General features: G+C 39.3%; 1 protein-coding gene across 1 annotated transcript; it reads left to right on the top strand.

The window, feature by feature from the left end:
• Window positions 1-132: 132 nt before the first annotated feature.
• Window positions 133-16,767, top strand: LOC135476858 (CST complex subunit STN1-like). Its single transcript, XM_064757001.1, has 11 exons — window positions 133-302; window positions 2,570-2,826; window positions 4,458-4,554; window positions 5,588-5,763; window positions 7,818-7,985; window positions 8,597-8,751; window positions 9,990-10,124; window positions 12,307-12,417; window positions 14,049-14,121; window positions 14,829-15,038; window positions 16,330-16,767. The coding sequence occupies exons 2-10, from the start codon at window positions 2,688-2,690 to the stop codon at window positions 14,990-14,992; spliced, it is 1,218 nt and encodes a 405-aa protein (XP_064613071.1). The 5' UTR covers window positions 133-302; window positions 2,570-2,687; the 3' UTR covers window positions 14,993-15,038; window positions 16,330-16,767.
• The last annotated feature ends 951 nt before the right edge of the window (window positions 16,768-17,718 follow it).

The raw sequence follows: 17,718 nt of genomic DNA, 5'->3' as shown, positions 1-17,718 counted from the left end.
TGTAGGGTAGAGCGGGATTCGAACCCACGACTTTAAGACATGTCATTATCCCACTGAGCTGTCCTTCTTCTTTTAGACGACTTTAAACGTTTGTTCTGACGTCAATCCCTTGTCTAACATATAAGAATGTTATATATTCGGGTCCATTCGTTTCTTATCAATGTGACATTTATTTTCTGACAGAAATCGTTCTTGGCCTTAATTTCAAATACGCCAAATGCTACCAGTGTGACAAAAGGCAGAGTCTCGTCATCAATTCTCTTCCGTACAAATATGAACAGCAAAACAGAGTTCGTACTAAGGTGAACTGAGTCTTATTTTGTGGCATTCTGATTAATTACGAACATTTTGGATATCTCGAGGCCTTGATAAGTCAGTGTGACAGAAATTGTGTAATCTACTATCAGACTTTTATGTAACTAATCATGGACCACGTGATCGTCCACGCCCAGTGTATGCTCAAGTAGTAACCTACACAGAGTACAACAGGCTGAGCTCCCGTTGGCTAAAAGCTCTGACGCTGTTGCGCTAAAACTTCATGTAGAGCCTAACACAGTCACGAAAGATTAACCATGCTACGTATTATTTCAACTATACAAATATTGCGGCTCAGCCGGCACGAAAAGACATTCATTGACGGTAATTGTAATGTAACGTATTTTTACTATTTGCTTGAAATGCAAACGATTGAAAAGAATCGATAGTTGTGCCGTTACTACAAAAACGTTTAAGTAGGAGAAACAACTGACAGGAGTTAATTCTCGAAAAATAAAAATCCACAAGGCGCGGCAGATCTTCACATCGGTACATGGAAGGCATGTTTTTAAATATTTATTCTCTAAGTATGCGTGTAGACCTAAACCTACATGTACATTTTATACAATTCTTTCTACATACCGGTATCAAAGATTGTTCTCTACATATATGTGTAACTAAAAATTTATTTTAGTTACATGTGTATGTAAACTTTTTGACATAGGCTACATATGCCTACATATATGTATATTTAGGCGTCGTATAGCTGAAATGTTCTAGAGTACGGCGTAAAACACCAATCAAATGAACAGATAAATAAATAACATGGAGAACTCTTCAGGAAAAAGAGGTGAATAAGTTACAGACCCGAGAAGAGCGGAAAGATCAAACCCTGTAATGTGTTAGACGCACATTGTTAGTGGCGTGATGGTTTCTTGAAGGTTAGTAGGATTGCATTCTGTTTCACCTGTTGTCCGTAGTTTGCAATTAAACGAGCTACGACATGACATCATGAAGTAAGACTGTAGGATTAATTTCCTATTGTCGAGAACTGGCCCATCGATAACCCGCATATTTAACAATAGCTATAAACCTAGCCAGAGAGGGTGGCTTATATACATTGATATGCGGAGACCGCCGGCCACTGCTGTGATCTATGCCTAACCCCATATTTAACGACCACAGCTGAGATCCTTGGCAACTATAAACCTCCAAGGGGAGGTGTGAAGCTGAGGTCGCTGTAGACTGGTAGTCGTTGACAGATTCTCACTCTTAGGTCATAGAGTAGAATTTTCAATGAACAGATGCCATACCCTCTTCTATAATAGGTACCGGTAAACAATACCAGCATCTGCATGTACAATTTCTGGAGATAATTCTTATTGACTTTCATTTTGAAAGAAACAGGTACATGTACTCGTAGAACAGTAACTGTATGTCGTAAGGCGTATCCAAATATTGCTCAACCAACAGTCAGTGTACTCTGATAACAAACGTGACACAGTAGACAGTACATATATAGTCAGAGCTCTATTTTAAAACCTGATGTAATTACCAGACAGTTTATCACTGCCTTTGAGACAAAAATTACCCATCACAGACTTATCCACAGCCTTAAGTTTGGTGGTGCCTGTGCTGTTTAACTTTTCATCAGTGTATTTATCGCAAGCACAACACTGATCAGTTAGATTCTTTGGACATGCTTAAAGTGACGCACTGGACTGACATATTTGACGAGTTGCAAAACTTAATGTCAGACTAATGTCCCCAGACATCCGACCATTTGCCGTTGTGCTTGGGCCAACATGCTTAGTCCTTTTGTACTCATGCAGATACGGTGGTGACAACATTATTTAAATAACATAGGAGTTAATGCAAAACTCAGCTCATCATGTCCAAAATGTTGATGTTTGTAATTTAGAACCAGTTCAGATTGCTCTGTTCCCAGTTATTATCAGTCACAGTTGTCAGAATATCATCCATAGTTGTTCATTTTCCTATATCTTCCCTTGTTACTTTTCACCTCTCCTGCTTGCGGCTAACTCCTACTGTGAAGTGCCTGGACGAACAAGGTCTTGTATGTTAATGCTACAGCAAATCCCTGATGTGGCACAGGCAATAAATCTTTTGGCCACGCCATGCACATACAACTCTTTGAAGTTAGTGTCAGTTGATAAAAGTTTAATACAGCAAAAATAATTAGTTACAGTATTGTTTATGGTGATTGTACTGGTAAGGTTGAACAATGTAAATCTGTACAATGAAAGTAGGGATGCTAAAATAAATATAGATGAATAAATTTTTCATTTTTCAGAATGACTGCCTATGATGGGAAGGAAATGCAATTAAGTAGGGAATGAATGTAGGGAATGTCTATCAACTGAGCATGACAATCACCCCCAGAGCTAACATGTACAGTGACATGGTCTGATATGGCCACAGTGACAACCCCTGGGGAGGGACTTAGATTCTACCCTCAGGATCAGTGGGGGCTGGACTATCTCTTCCAGACTTGTAACAAATTGTACATAGCTGATATCTTACTCATGGAAGAGTATCCAATGTTTCCAGGTGAGTTAATATATATCTGATATCTTAGTTATACAAGAGAATCCAGTGTTTACAGGTGAGTTAAGATATACCTGATATCTTACTCATTCAAGATTAGAGTATCCAACATTTCCAGGTGACTAAATACATAGCTGATATCTTACTCATGGAAGCATTTCTGATGTTTCTAGGTAAGTAAATACAGGAGGATCCAGTGTTTGCAGGTTAAAAGTATATCTGATATCTTACTCATGCAAGAGTATCCAATGTTTCCAGGTGAGTTAATATGTATCTGATATCTTAGTCTTGCAAGAGTAACTCATGTTCTCAGGTAAATAAATACACAGCTGTTAGCATACTCATGCAAGGGTATCAAATGTTTCCTGGTGAGTTAATTCAATCTGATATCTTAGTCTTCCAAGAATGTCTAATCTTTCCATGTTCTGAAACGAATTAAAAATGCACCAGATTTAAAACGTGTTTGTGTATTGCATTCACACTTGTCATTGTTATACATTGGTAATGACAAGTGTCATTGGAAAGTACACAGTTTTAATGTAGAGAAAGTGGAACACACAAAATGTCCAAAGAATCCTCGTCGACCTACGATGGTAGCTGCTGTTCTGGATTCTGGAAGTTTTTGATCACGCAGATGAGCCCTCACAATCTGTTGGTTTTCCCTGGATGTTGTCACACATGGTTGCTCTGGTTGTTGTGGGACTGTGGTATGTCATGTCTGCTGAAATCGCTGCTTCAGTCTTGTGTCATTACTGGTGAGATTGATCCTAAACAATTAGCCCACATGTGTGAAGAAGTCAATCTTGTCTAGCAGTAGTGGCAGTGATAATTGTGCACATGATTCCCCTCACTGTGAGGAGTATGCAATCAAACATGGCGATTTGAGTCGGGATTAATCCAGTTTCCGCTAGTTTCATGCTTGTGTGGATTTACTGGTGATGACACATGGGAACACCTACCTGGAATTCATAGCTGAGTCGTCTGTGAGTACGGACAGACAAATCATTTGGTGGCCAGCAGTAGTATACTGAAGCCAGCAAGGAAAGTACAAAGGTGTTCAAGGTAAGCTTATGGAACAAGAAAGGGCTGTGATATTATCGTAATCACAGCCCTACAGAGCTAGGTAACATGATGATGTGGAAATTCTGATTAGTCATTCAAATGCCAAAGGAAGCTACAGGTACAGATGCGTCCTAAAGGTTTCACCGTCACAAATGCCTTTCTTTAACATTTTAAAGTTCTTAATTTTAAACAAAAATGACACAATAATAATAAATATCACATTTTCATCATTTGTGTAGGTCAGAATATGATGAGAGAAATGTGCATGGTTGAGAACTGAACATACATGTATGTAACTCTGACATCACCATGTAACTCTGACATCACCATGTAACCCTGATATCACCATGTAACCCTGACATCACCATGTAACCCTGGCATCACCATGTAACTCTGACATCACCATATAACTCTGACATCACCATGTAACCCTGACATCACCATGTAACTTTGGCATCACCATGTAACTCTGACATCACCATGTAACCCTGACATCACCATGTAACCCTGACATCACCATGTAATTTTGTTATGCCACATTGTGATATTTGTGTTTGATTTCTCTGTTATAGGTGCCTTTGCCTACAACAATCACCCTGTTTACAAAGTAGATGTGCTTGGTGTTGTGGTTAGAATTGAAGAACGATCGAAAATGTTTCTTGTATGCAGGTAAGTTTAATTATAGCCCAGATGCTGGCTTTTGTTGTAGTCTTTCTCACAAAAAGTCACAAACTTTAATTCGTCTAATTATGTCAAGTTTGTAAGCCTAACTTTAGCTGTTCGTATATTTTGTTTCCATCATAAATTTTTAAGAATTCAGCTTCCTTGTTTTATATTCAAAGTGATTGTTTCTTGTTGGGAGGCACATTTAGAATGAACAGAGTGTACAGGGAGCCTCTGTGGCTCAGTTGGTTAGCGCACTAGCGCAGCGTAATGACCCAGGAGTCTCCCGCCTATGCGGTCGCTGTGAGTTCAAGTCCAGTTCATGCTGGCTTCCTCTGTGGCCGTAAGTGGGAAGGTTTGTCAGCAACCTGCGGATGGTCGTGGGTTTCCCCCGGGCTATTCCTGGTTTCCACCCACCATAATGCTGGCCGCCATTGTATAAGTGAAATATTCTTGAGTACGGCGTAAAACACCAATCAAATAAATAAATAAATAAACAGAGTGTACAGAACATACTCCTTACAGCGCATGCACTGCTCTCTACGTTCACTTTACATCACTGCCTTCAGTAGGAAAATTACAGAAGTCTGGAACAGCAGCAAGGTCACTGGAGTCATACTGTTGAGACCAGAAGTCAGAAAAACTTTGTTTGCAACCTTTGTCTCTAATAATACTGACTTTATCCCTACATCACCTGTGATTCTCTATTACCTTTGTCTGATCAGAAGGGTTAAAATGTTTACATCCTGTACATTTGTCATAGCTGCAGACTCCGCCCACAAGGGGTATATCTAATTTAACCCCTGCGCAGCTGAATTACTGCACAGACTGATGCCATTTTCTTTGTGATCTGAAGTAGTTCTCTTTATCCAACGTACCACAGCTTTATTCTAACCAAAACGGGAACATTGTTTATGTTGAATGTTGAGTAAATAGTTCCGTGCGAGGACACAAGTGGTGAGGCTAAGCTTACACAAGCCTACATGCATCGCACAGGTTCCAAAGGTCAAGCTTGTCTAGTGGTGACAGTGGTGTAAAGAGAGCACCGAGAGCGGCACATGCACTGTAAGGAATATGTGTACAGAAGTGGAATTCATTCATTTTTATATCTGTTCTTTGCTTTTTATTTTTCATGCGAGACATGTTTTGCAGTTGATGACGGAACTGGTGTGATTCCTGTAGCTTGTTGGAAAACCAAGTTTGGGGATATACCAGGTATTAATTAATTGACAGCTGTGTCGAGACACAAACTTGACATTTATAAAACCTACCTCTGGATTTAAGCCCTGCTGAATTTGTTGTAAGGTGAAGGTGAAAGGGCATTCAATTGCAAGAACACATGAAATGTGGGTTCAAGTCCTCGCACCTTTCACCATTGTGGCATGCATATCTAGTAACTTCATCAGTAAGTTCATCAGTAACTTGCCAAAAGATGGTGGTTTATGTCAGGCACTTTACCTGGAAGACTGACTGCAATCATATAAATGAAAAATTGTTGAGTATGGCATTAAACAGAATGAATCAATCTTGTGCCACATTAATTTAGCATACCAATATTCACCATCCCTACTTAATCAGTCCTCTAGCTTAGATATTAATTTTATTTATTTATTTATTTGATTGGTGTTTTACGCCGTACTCAAGAATATTTCACTTATACGAAGGCGGCCAGCATTATGGTGGGAGGAAACCAGGCAGAGCCCAGGCGAAACCCACGACCATCCGCAGGTTGCTGGCAGACTTTCCCACTTACGGCCAGAGAGGAAGCCAGCATGAACTGGACTTGAACTCACAGTGACCGCATTAATGGGAGGCTCCTGGGTCATTATGCTGCACTAGTGCGCTGACCAACTGAGCCACGGAGGCCCCGCTTAGATATTAAAGCAAAGCAAACATTGGCAGTGGAAATCTCCACGGCCTGCATGTACCTCAGATACAGGATGGTGAACATTAGACCTAGTGTATGCAACGATAAAGTATTTCACATAAAGTTTAAAAAAGATACCTATTTACTTTCTTGATGTTGCAATAGCAGTTATTAAAAATTGTTAAAAATCAGAATCATGAAAGTCAAAATTTCATTGTAGAGTGCACTGTCAAATGCTCTGATGAATTCATCGCAAATATATCATTATGAAGAAATCAAAGTTTCTAGACTGGCCCCGATAGATAGGTAGATCCATGGTCACTTCTGGTTCAACTCACACTTAATACCTTAAAAGAGGAAAGGGGCTCAGTTGCTTGGCGCATTAGCGCAGCATAATGACCCAGAAGTCTGTCACCAATGCGGTCGCTGTGAGTTCAAGCCCAGCTCGTGCTGGTTTCCTCTGTGGCCGTACATGGGAAGGTCTTCCAGCAACCTGCTGGTGGTCGTGGGTTTTCCCCAGGCTCTGCCCGGTTTCCATCCACCATAATGCTGGCCACCGTTGCATGAGTGAAATATTCTTGAGTACGGCGTAAAACACCAATCAAATAAATAAATAAATTAAAAGAGGAAGTTGTAACTTCCTCGCTTGGTGTTCAGCATTAAGGGGATAGTGCAACGACTAGCTGACCCATATCAGTATAATGGCTCTGGCATGCTGTCTTACTTGCCTTCGGCTCAGGCGTCTCAGTGAAGCAGCACTAGATAAAAGAGCAGTGGAAATCTGCCCTGCAATAAGGAGGCACATTACACGCACTCTAATGACCCTTTTGTTGCCATGTGACTAAAAATTTGTTAAGGACGACATTAAACACCAAGCACTCACTCACTCAAAGTTTCTAAGTACGGGTACTGGAAATGGTAATCATAATGTCTGACACATTGCTGCAATGGAAACCTGTCAAATGACTGTCAGCAGGACCATGACATTTTAGTGACATCAAACGTTCTTTTCCCAACCCACCATGATGACGTCACACTGAACACAGTATGTCTAGTTGTACAAATAACATCACAAAATACTCAGGCTGTCTGGAAAGCTGAAAGTTGTACAAATCCCAACGGATACAAGATCCCTTACAGTGATTAAAAAATAGGCATTTTCCTATGCAAATATGTTGGGAGGGCCGTATTCTTCACCCACGCTGTTTCTTACTAAGGAGATCATGTGGTCTGTAGCTTCTGATCCGTCTTACAGAATTAACAGTCTTCAGAGCCCTTATGTAGCTGATCCTTTCTGTGCTATGAAGAAGTGCGCAAAATGTGCATAAAATAAACAGTATAGCTCAATGAGTTTAATATTTAGCAGGATTTGTTAAATCAGATTTATTTCAAAATTTTTTAGACCCTGACAGTTTGTTCAGTATTGACCCTCAGCTGGCTGGAAAAGTTGAAGAACTGAAGAGTTCATCAAGGGAGAGAACTGTGGGCTACAGCCTTGGAGACTTAGTCCACATTAAGGGGAAGCTGCAGATATTTAGAAATATGAAGGAAATAGTGAGCTTTTACCATAGTATCCTTTGTTTTCAAATTTTATGAATACATGCCCACATATGGTTTATTGATGGTTTTAACATTAGGGGAAATTATGAATTCATGAAGATTTCCACTACTTCTTTGTGCCTAACATTGCAGAGGTACAGGAGAAACCATTGCACCTTAGAAGTACCTGATAATGTATAGCTCCTAGGAAATCATGTCATGTCATTGACCCCAAGCTTATGGCTTTTTCATCCCTCTAGTCACAAGCCACTGCACCCTCATTCCTTACTTATTGGTGTTTTACGTCGCGCTCAAGAATATTTCACTTATACAATAGCAGCCAGCATTATGGTGGAAGGTCACCCACGACTATCCGCAGATAGCTGGCTGAACTTCCCACGTACAACCAGAGAGGAATCCATGAGCTGGATTGTAAACAGTTACAATCAGTTTGCAATAAATGATACATTTCTCCAACATTCTGCATCCATCCCAACTCTTCCCCAGCTGCTTACATGTATTTCCTAAATGAAGTTAAATGAGTACAAGAACTTTCTTTCAAGTGTGAAAAAAGGAAAAAAAATGAGTATAAGATTTATAGTTATTCATGGATACATACAAAAGCCTTAATTGTTTGCTCAGAAAAGGTAGAGAACTCCATGTATGAGGTGTTAAGAATGCTGGAGTTACCTGCCCTTTACAAGAACCATTATGACAAACCTTTTAGACTGCCTTATAAAGTTGCCCAGGAACTTAAACTGAAAGAGACGGAAGCTCAGACAGGTGTCATCAGCGAGGTAATGGTATTTCAGTTATACTATTATTGTTATTGACATAGCATATGCTGTAAGCTCAACTATGGTGGCTGAGAGATGGGATATCAGCTCGGTGATTGGGGGGGTCAGCTTGGCCGCATGCTGATCAGTCATGTAACTTCATCAGTTCACCTCTGTTATGCGTATATGTATATAATAAACCTCCTCACTGTTGAAGGAGGACTTCATGCTGGTGTGTTCAGCATGGCATTCCAGTGAGGCAGCACTAAACGTGTGGGAAGTCGATGAGGCCAGCTGTAAGAACACACTGTTGTAATATAACCATTGTAAAGTTGAAAGCTATGTTGATACCTAAATTCATAAATAAAAATTTGATGGACTCAATGTTAAATTGAGTGACATTTAGCATTTAAATAGCTATCATATGCAGTACATTTCTTGTACTTAGAATACTCTGCATACTGTATTTCTCCTTGTATTTTTGAGTACGGTGGAATATATCAGTCAAATAAATAAATAAATAATTCTCCTTGGAAGATCATGAATAAGTGCTCGCAAAGAAAATTTCCACATCTAATTGACATCCTGAGAAATATGCCTTTCATTTATTTCATTGGTGTTTTACGCTGTGCGGAAGAATATTTCACTTATACGACGGCAGCCAGCATTATCGTGGGAGGAAACCCACGACCATCTGCAGGTTGTTGGCAGACCTTCCCATGAATCTGCCTTTTAAACATTTTTGAGGTTCAAGGATGACTTGGAGTTGTTAGAGCCCTAACGATGGGCCGTCTTTTACCTGGGGGACTGCTGTTTTCTCCAGTTCTGAATTCTGTAGCACAACTGAAATATTTTGCTGCACACCAATAAAACAAGTGAACGTTTCGGTAATATAGCAATTAATAACAAATATGTTGCAGCTGCCAGTGTTTTTGTTCAGGGGATTGAAAAGGAAATATAGACTTCAGTTGAAACAGCCAGGAACTGAAGCACCTTTTATACTAACACTGAAACGTGCTCCTTAGCAAGATAATACCGACATTCCAACAGTTGGCAAAATTGATTAGAAGTGAGAGCTCAAATTCAAAGTCAAAAATGCCATGAACGAAAAGCTTTTCAGTGTGTTTTCAGTACACTAAACTGAGCATTTGATTCACAGATTTGATGAAGTATATTTGAGCCAGAAAATATTACTAGGACCCAGCAAGCTGTTCAATTTCACCTGCTTTATCTTTTTTTAATCTGCTTTTCATTCTCAGACAACTAAAGCCAAACAGCTGAAACCACTGGTTAAAGATTTCTTGCAGAAAAAGAACATAGTCAATGTCTGCGCCAGGAATCTGCTGGCAAATGAGGAGTTTAGGCGGAGTGTTGCCGAGATAGTGTCAGACCAGGTAGGTTAATTAAAGGTATAGGTGTGGAGCAGTTTTGCAGTAGGACTGCTCTGAATTACCCCCCTTTGTTACACGATAGGGATTATTAAGAAATCTTGAATGAAGTCCATGTTTCTCAGGTTAAGTAGAATGTATATATTTGACGGAGTTCGCCAATGATCTGTTCAGTTAGGACCAGAATTTTTCATTTAACTCCGAATGGATTAAAAATACGCATAACGTTCATTGTTATGAATTAAAATTAATTAAAATTAATTAAATTAAAATCTGCCTTAAACCTAGGTCTAGCCTGTGATGTACTCTATCCCAGGTCTAGCTAACTCCAAAACTTGCCATTATCCAGTTTCTGAGGCCCAATCTAACCACAGCTTTCTCCTAAAAACACACTTGTTAAACAGGAGAGTGAACGTCAAGGTAATTCAGTGCAGCCCTGTTATCTGTTTGAAGTCAGATGTATACACAATCGTGGAAATAAGCCTGCAACTAGACAAGGACCCTGCCCTGCAGCAAATAGTGTTTTGACCGAAGCCAACTGTTTGTTACAGAACAAAACTGCCATGTAAATAATCTTGTAAGTTTTTTTAACAATGTGAATGGCTGGAAGATCTGCCATTACGTCAAGCACCAAGTTAAAATTATTTTTAGGCTTGATACATACATGTGCTGTCTGACAGCTATACTCCTTTAGTGTATGTGTGACAACAGAGTGATGTCCCTTGGCCTTGCTCTACAGCAAGGTGGAGTCAGTTTTTCCATTTTACTATTCCGTAAGATAGGTAGAAAGTTGGAGGTCACGAGAAAACCCTTTCGTGTCTAAAACGAAATGGTCGCCAAGTATTAAAGCACCGGGGGAAAGGTCACCTTTTGCCACTTTGCTTGTGACAAGCAAGACCTAATTGTACACAATAATATCACGAAAGTTCTGCAGAAATACTCAAACTATCTGCATGGCTGAAAATTAGACAGATCCAACCAATACAATATTGCTGACAGCAGTTCAAAAATAGGCATTTTCCTATGTAATGACATTGGGAGGACCGTTTTCTTCACCCACGCCACGTGGTCTCCAGCTTCCGATTCGTCTTACTGAATGGAGTGGTGTATACAAAACTGTTTTGAATGGGATCAGATTTATCCTCTGAATTATTAATCTCTGGTGGGTTGGGGTGTCAAGTTTCGTGAAAATAAGGATATTCTTCCAGTTGTTTTACTTACTGCAATGTTCAAAGATAGCATGAAGCCCTGTAATGCCCTAAAGCAGTGACGTCATCTTGCACTGGGATGTCAGCCTGTTGTCACAGTGATGTAACTCGGAAACTGGCATTTGATAGACTAGTTGCATCTGACTAGTTAGCGAGAACTTGTCAGAACCATTATGAGTGAGTGCTTGGGGTTTTACGTCGTACTTAACAATTTTTCAGTCATATGACGATGAAGGAATCCTTAGAGTGCATGTGATGGATTTCCACCGCTCTTTTTATCTAGTGCTGCTTCACTGAGACAACTTACTGAAGGCAAGTAAGCCGCCCCGCCCAAGCCATTATACTGATACGGGTCAACCAGTCACTGCACTATCTCCTTCATGCGGAATGCCAAGCGAGGAAGTTACAACTTCTTCTTTTAAAGTCTTAGGTGTGACTCTACCCAGGATTGACCCTGGATCTACCGCCTCCCATAGTTGGCGCTCTACCAACTGTGCTATCTGGGCCGGTCATAACCATTATGAATTGGCTGTAGTGTAGCATATAGTCATGGTGTGAAGAAGGCGTTAGATATTGAAGCCTAGAATGGCCCTGTGTACATGGGTGAGAAGTCCTACAGGTACAACTGTTGAAGTGCGATATTCAAATTGATCTTTGTGGAATTTACTATAAAAATGGCTGTCTCCTTTCTTATTAAGGTAATGCTTTGTAATGTGCATCAACGTTTCACGTTTGAAACATTTGTACCTTGACTCGTACAAATCAAATAACTGATTTTTTGTATACACTGCATCTTTTTATTAGCAACCCTGTCAAGTGCATGACAAGGCATGGTTGTACGCTTTAATTTAATATCCTTTCTCCACTAATATGTGTAATGTTGACCACAAGTGGAATTATCTTTAACAGAATGCATTAACTCACCGATCAAATCATAAACAAAACATTACTGGTTTTGTGCATCTTTTCTTCTGTTGCAGGCCATCGGGGAAGATAACGGTCAACCAGTCTCGGTGGTTAAACATGCCTTGTCATTTTTGGAACAGGAAGGAGATCTGTGTCAGAAATCTGGTCAACCTGGACTCTACGAGGTACACAGACTGTAGATAATTTACAGTTTGGTCCATCACTAAATTTGTCCAATTTTTACCAGATCCTGAGAGTTCTATTGATGCCATAAAGGTGTTTTGAGGTTTGTTTTAAAGGTGTGATGATACAACCTGCAAAGTTTCACAACCAAAAGTTGTATTTTATGACATTTAAATATTTGCTCATAAAGGTGTACTTTTTGGAACTAAACTTGAGGTCATTTACATGACTCGACATCACTGAGGCTCATTCAAGGATTACAATTGTATAGAAATCTAGGGCACTAGTGTACGTAAATTATTTCCAGAACGAGCTCAAAACCGGGCCAAGGCTGAAAGATTTTGGAGAGGTTAAGATACTGGTGACCGACCAGTAACGATGAGTAACGACTGAAGTCATCGTCATCTGTGAATGATGTTTCGCTTGGTGAGTCTAGGTGGAGCCATGTGCTCTTTTTTTTTACAAGCGAAGCGGTTCTTACTTGTACTACATTTTCGAGTCTGTATTTGGAGGTTTAATCTGTTTGGATGTGAAATAAAAAGGAAAAGGACCTATTTCTGAAGCGTTGGTTTGGAATAAGTATCAAGTTTTATTGGCCAAATTTAGAAATTAAGCCGAGAAAACATAATTTGTCGACTGCATGTATTTTATGCATGTGGATAGGCCCTACATGTCACAGGTTTTAAGCTGACTATATCCTGAAAACATGTGAACAGCGTCATACTGTGCATTGTTCTTTGTATATATCATCAGTGACGTCATGAAAAGATAGCATTAGTTTAATTTATTTGGTGGGTGCAACTCATATAATTTGAGTGGTTTAAAAGTTTTCCATCGCAACGACACAAATCCGCCTGGCTCATGCGCACAAGTCGTACTCGTATGTCATTGACGAATATCTTAACCTCTCGATTATTGGTAAGTGAGAGAATCTCCAACAGAATTCATCCTCTAAAGTTCTCAGCCTTTAGAGACAGATGGTGGTTTGGGAGCTACTCAGGAGCGTTAGTGTTTAATGTCTCTGCCTAAAGTTGTCCATGAGCTCTTTACTTTTGTTTGCTCATTTCTTGAGGAACTTCTTAAGTTCAGAAACACTCAGATCCTCAGTTTTCCCCAGCGTTGAATCTAGCACACACAGACAACTTTTGTTTTCAGAAATTGGATTTTCAGATCCCGGTGTCAGATGACCAGGAATATTGGTTACCTGCACACGAGCAACATTTGTTGTCCATTTTTGAAGATTCCAGTGGCAAAAGATGGTCACAAGATACATTCAAGACCATGTGACCACCAAAAAGTTTTGTTCCATTTTCCATTTTGTATGTATTCACATAGACGAAGATTGGTTGACGTAACAACAATGATCGCACAAGATCCAGATTTGCCTGCAGACGAGAGAAATTTGTTGCGGGATTTTTTGCTGCCCAACTTGAAAAAACTAAATCTTCGGATCAGGTGTTCCAGACTCAGGAATTCTTAATGTGGTTGTAAATTTCGATGAGCTCCCATCCCTCCCAAAGGGTAAATACACAACACGCACCTTGACAAACCTGCACATGACAGCCACAGAAAGTAGCCCACAGCACCGTGCAAACTGCCTATACCTGTCTGGATACATTTTACTCTGTTTCAGACCTTGTTCCAAGCCTGCCCGTTGGACACCATTATCCTCAGTATCTTGAGAACAGAATGCTCCAAGGAAAAGTGTAAGTCAGTATGATACATTTACTATTTGAAAACAGCATTGTTGAACCGCTATGCCATACTCAAGTTTTTTTTGTTTTTTTTTTCCACATGTATCCATATATATATATATATAAATAAAATAAACAAAATCCAGTTGTTTTGCATGTATGGTTTTAATTTTTCATGTTTCTGTAGATGACAGTGTGTCAGGCTTTGCGCGGTGGCCATAGTAACCATATTGATAATTCCACTCTATCTACTAATAAACAGGAATTTGGTGTATATTGAGGGCATAAATGTTAACACATAAAAACTGACAAAAATTGTTTGAAGAATTAATAAGTGTATGAAAGTTAACAATTTTATGTTTGTGTTCTATGGGCAAACTGGCACTAAAAAGTCCATAAACAGAATGAAAATAAACTGAAACTATATTTTTTTTGTTTGCTTTTCAATTTGTCCCATCTTGAACGGTTTTGTGAATTTGCTGTTTTTTCAGCTGAAGGCTTTCTGATGATATAAATATGTCTTAAACAGGACAAACAGCTGGGATAGTCCAAATTTTCCACAAATTCAGAGAGTTTGAAGTTTGTTTTTTCTTCCCTCCTCTGACATTGAAAAATGATTTCTTCTGCAGGTAAAACAGCAATTTAAATTTTTAAGTCCTTAATAAACAAACGAAAAAAAAAATGTGGAAAAAGTTCTCAGCTGCAGTGTTATATTGTAGACTCAGAGAAGGGCTGTCACATGCTCCATCTACTGGATGAGCTGCAGAAGAGCCGTCAGTACTGTAAGCTACAGAAGGCAGGTCTGATTACCTGTCTAGGAAGACTGGAGGCTCAAAGTGATGTCATAAGTGCTACGAGTAACCACTACCTAGTCTTTAGTTGATGGAAACGGGTGCGTGGTGCTGAGAAGATGGGATAACTTATACATGGTGAGGAGAATAATGGGTTTCGTGTACAATTTCAGCTTAAAAAAATGCATTGTTGTTGGCAAAAAAGAAAAAAATCTTCAGAAAATATTATTTTTTGGTGGTGAAACTGTTATTTTTACAGTTGAATTTTATCCTACTTCCAAAACAAACGTGGAAACTCCTTTCTAAAATAAATAAAGCTCTCACAGTTAGGCAAAAAGAATAAGTTAGACGTAAACAAAATTTGAGGTCAGTACAGTAGTTTCAGTGGTGGGAGGGGGGTGGGGGGGGAGGGCAGGGGGTGATTGTAGTGTTATTTTTGGCTGCCAAGGACAAAGATTTTCGGCCACAATTTTTTACTCCTCACATTTTAGTCATCTCCATACAGAATTCAATAACTGCAATTTTCAGCTTCACTGGGTCGAGTATGGAGAGGTATTTTTAGACCGTGCCAGATTGTAACAACTGTACTTTTCAGAAAACCTTCCAAGCTCTTGGGTATTCTACCCACATGATGGAGGAATGCCTTTTGTTTTACCTGTGGAGTTTGAATTGTTGGTGGATACATAGTGACGATGTGTCACACCTTACATTTCTCCATTGATATGGTTGCCATGGTAACCAGATTACCAATTTTACTATATCTACTATGTTTAGATTGGTATGACATCAGAATTCGGGCCACGACTCCAGTTGTTTTCTATGCTAAGTTTAAATTTTGGTTGGTTGATTAGATAGTTCCAGTGATGTTGCTTTACATGTGCTTTTGTCCAGTCCTTGGGAGCCATGCTAACCCGATTTCTATGTATGTATGACTTTGTGGTTGAGCTCCATCCTGAAAGCATGCCATGTTGTCACTCATGTTATTTACCTATCTGAGCGGGATGTGACTCAGTCAGCAACATGGGTTTATCTTAGCAGTGAGGTCAGCCTGGGAAGTGAATTTGTAAATTACCCACTCTCATTGCTTGAGCAGCAGTTAGACCATTTGCAATAGGCTTAAATGGTTCTTTGAAGACCACTTGTGTTCCACAAGAAGCATTGGGTATGCATATATGTACATCACTCTTGGGAAAGTTTGTCAGTATTGTGCCAAAAATTGATGTTCTTTGCCAGGCACTCTGGCTTCCTCTGGGTACTTTGGTGTTCTGACCCCCCCCCCCCCCAAAAAAAAAAACTCAGACCCAGCCAGAAGACAGATCATATTGCAACTGTGAAATTCTGGAATATAGTGTTCAGTGAATGTTTTACATGTACCTTCCTTACTTCTGTTGTAGTGCAGCTTAAAAGATTTGTTTTTGGTTTCTTGCAGGGACTTAGGAGCCTTATTGCCTCCATACATAGGGACAGAAATGTAAAAGCCCAGCTTGGATCTCTGTGTATTGAATGGTAAAGATTAGAAGTCAAGTGTGGTATGAGGCTATTACTGAATGGCCAACAGAATCTGACAATATCACTCCTGAGGAAGATTGGAATTGAAAATGGATTGGATTCAATTTCCATATTCTCTCTTCTATGAGGGTTGCATATTGATGTAATTTTGAGGAAAATTGTGTCCTAAAAATTTCTTCAGATGTATTTATTTAGGAACGAGGGAATAGTGTGTGAGAAATTCATGTAATATGTCATGAATAGGTTTGTGGTAGATTAAAGTATTTGTATACTGAATATGAACTAAATTATTTTTGTTCTTGTTTTCCAATCATCATATTTTTTATGATTTTCACGTTTTTAAGGCTTCCGATTATGTAAGTACATGTATGTCTTACACAGGATTACGAGATTTGATCAAAATTGCTGAGGACCTGTGGACGAGAATTGAAAAATTGCGTATGCAAATTAGGCAATGGCTGGAGGCAAGTTTTTCCACAGGCATTGCCTTCAAACTGCTGGATTTGAACACAAAACCTGCATTCCCCTGATTTCTGAATTGCGATAGTGACAGTAAAACAGTTTCTGATATGTTTCATGACCATCTAGCATCTCTGTAAATTATATGAGCATATTTAGGTAATGATGTCACAAACTTCGTCACCATGTATACAGACAACCTGGTTGCCATGCTTCGGTTGATGTTGCCCTAATGATCATTAGGCTGATGGAATCAAAACGAAAACAAGAAGAAAGCACATGTTTCGGTTTTCAGAAATAACGTTTATTTTGATGAGTACAAATACATACATTATTCTAAATGTACTTCAACAAAACTAAGGTTCTAATAAATAAATGTAATCAACTCTAATATACGAACATAAATCTTTGCTTTACATGTACGCTGTTCAGACTATAGTCAACTGCACAGATTTCCATTTACTGTGAGAGCTCACTTTGTCTACTTGTGTATGTATTTTCCCATCTTGCTTGAATATGCCTGCCCAAACTATGTGTAAAACCAGAGCCTATGGCCACAAAAATACGGATATGGCATAAACCTAACTGAAATATTTAGAGCATGATTTTTGATCTTGGTTGAAATTGTACTACATACCAGAGTATCGAATGTCCAACAGGTTTTATATTGATTTGATGCATTTATCAGAAGTTATTTTGGTTATAATTTTAGGCTAAAGCCCGAAAATCGCTTTATGTGGACGGGCCTCAGGCTTTTTGTCAGGTGCCTGGCATAAGGCTTGGGTTCAGTCCTCTCTCCTCCACCTGGCTGTTGTTGAATACTGAAAGATTCTTGTGAATGGCTCTAACA

This window comes from Liolophura sinensis, chromosome 10 (assembly GCF_032854445.1).
Source record: "Liolophura sinensis isolate JHLJ2023 chromosome 10, CUHK_Ljap_v2, whole genome shotgun sequence".
Lineage (NCBI taxonomy): Eukaryota > Metazoa > Mollusca > Polyplacophora > Chitonida > Chitonidae > Liolophura > Liolophura sinensis.
Note: the sequence above shows the minus strand (reverse complement) of the source record. Positions and strands in the feature narration are given on the sequence as shown.

What these genes read in the sequence shown, in the direction of transcription:
- LOC135476858 (XM_064757001.1), top strand. Translation starts at nt 2,688, where the DNA reads ATGGCCACAGTGACAACCCCTGGGGAGGGACTTAGATTCTACCCTCAG. An exon ending in AAAATGTTTCTTGTATGCAG is followed by an intron (nt 4,555 to 5,587) that starts GTAAGTTTAATT and finishes AGTGGTGTAAAG; the next exon opens with AGAGCACCGAGAGCGGCACA. An exon ending in CAAGTTTGGGGATATACCAG is followed by an intron (nt 5,764 to 7,817) that starts GTATTAATTAAT and finishes AAAATTTTTTAG; the next exon opens with ACCCTGACAGTTTGTTCAGT.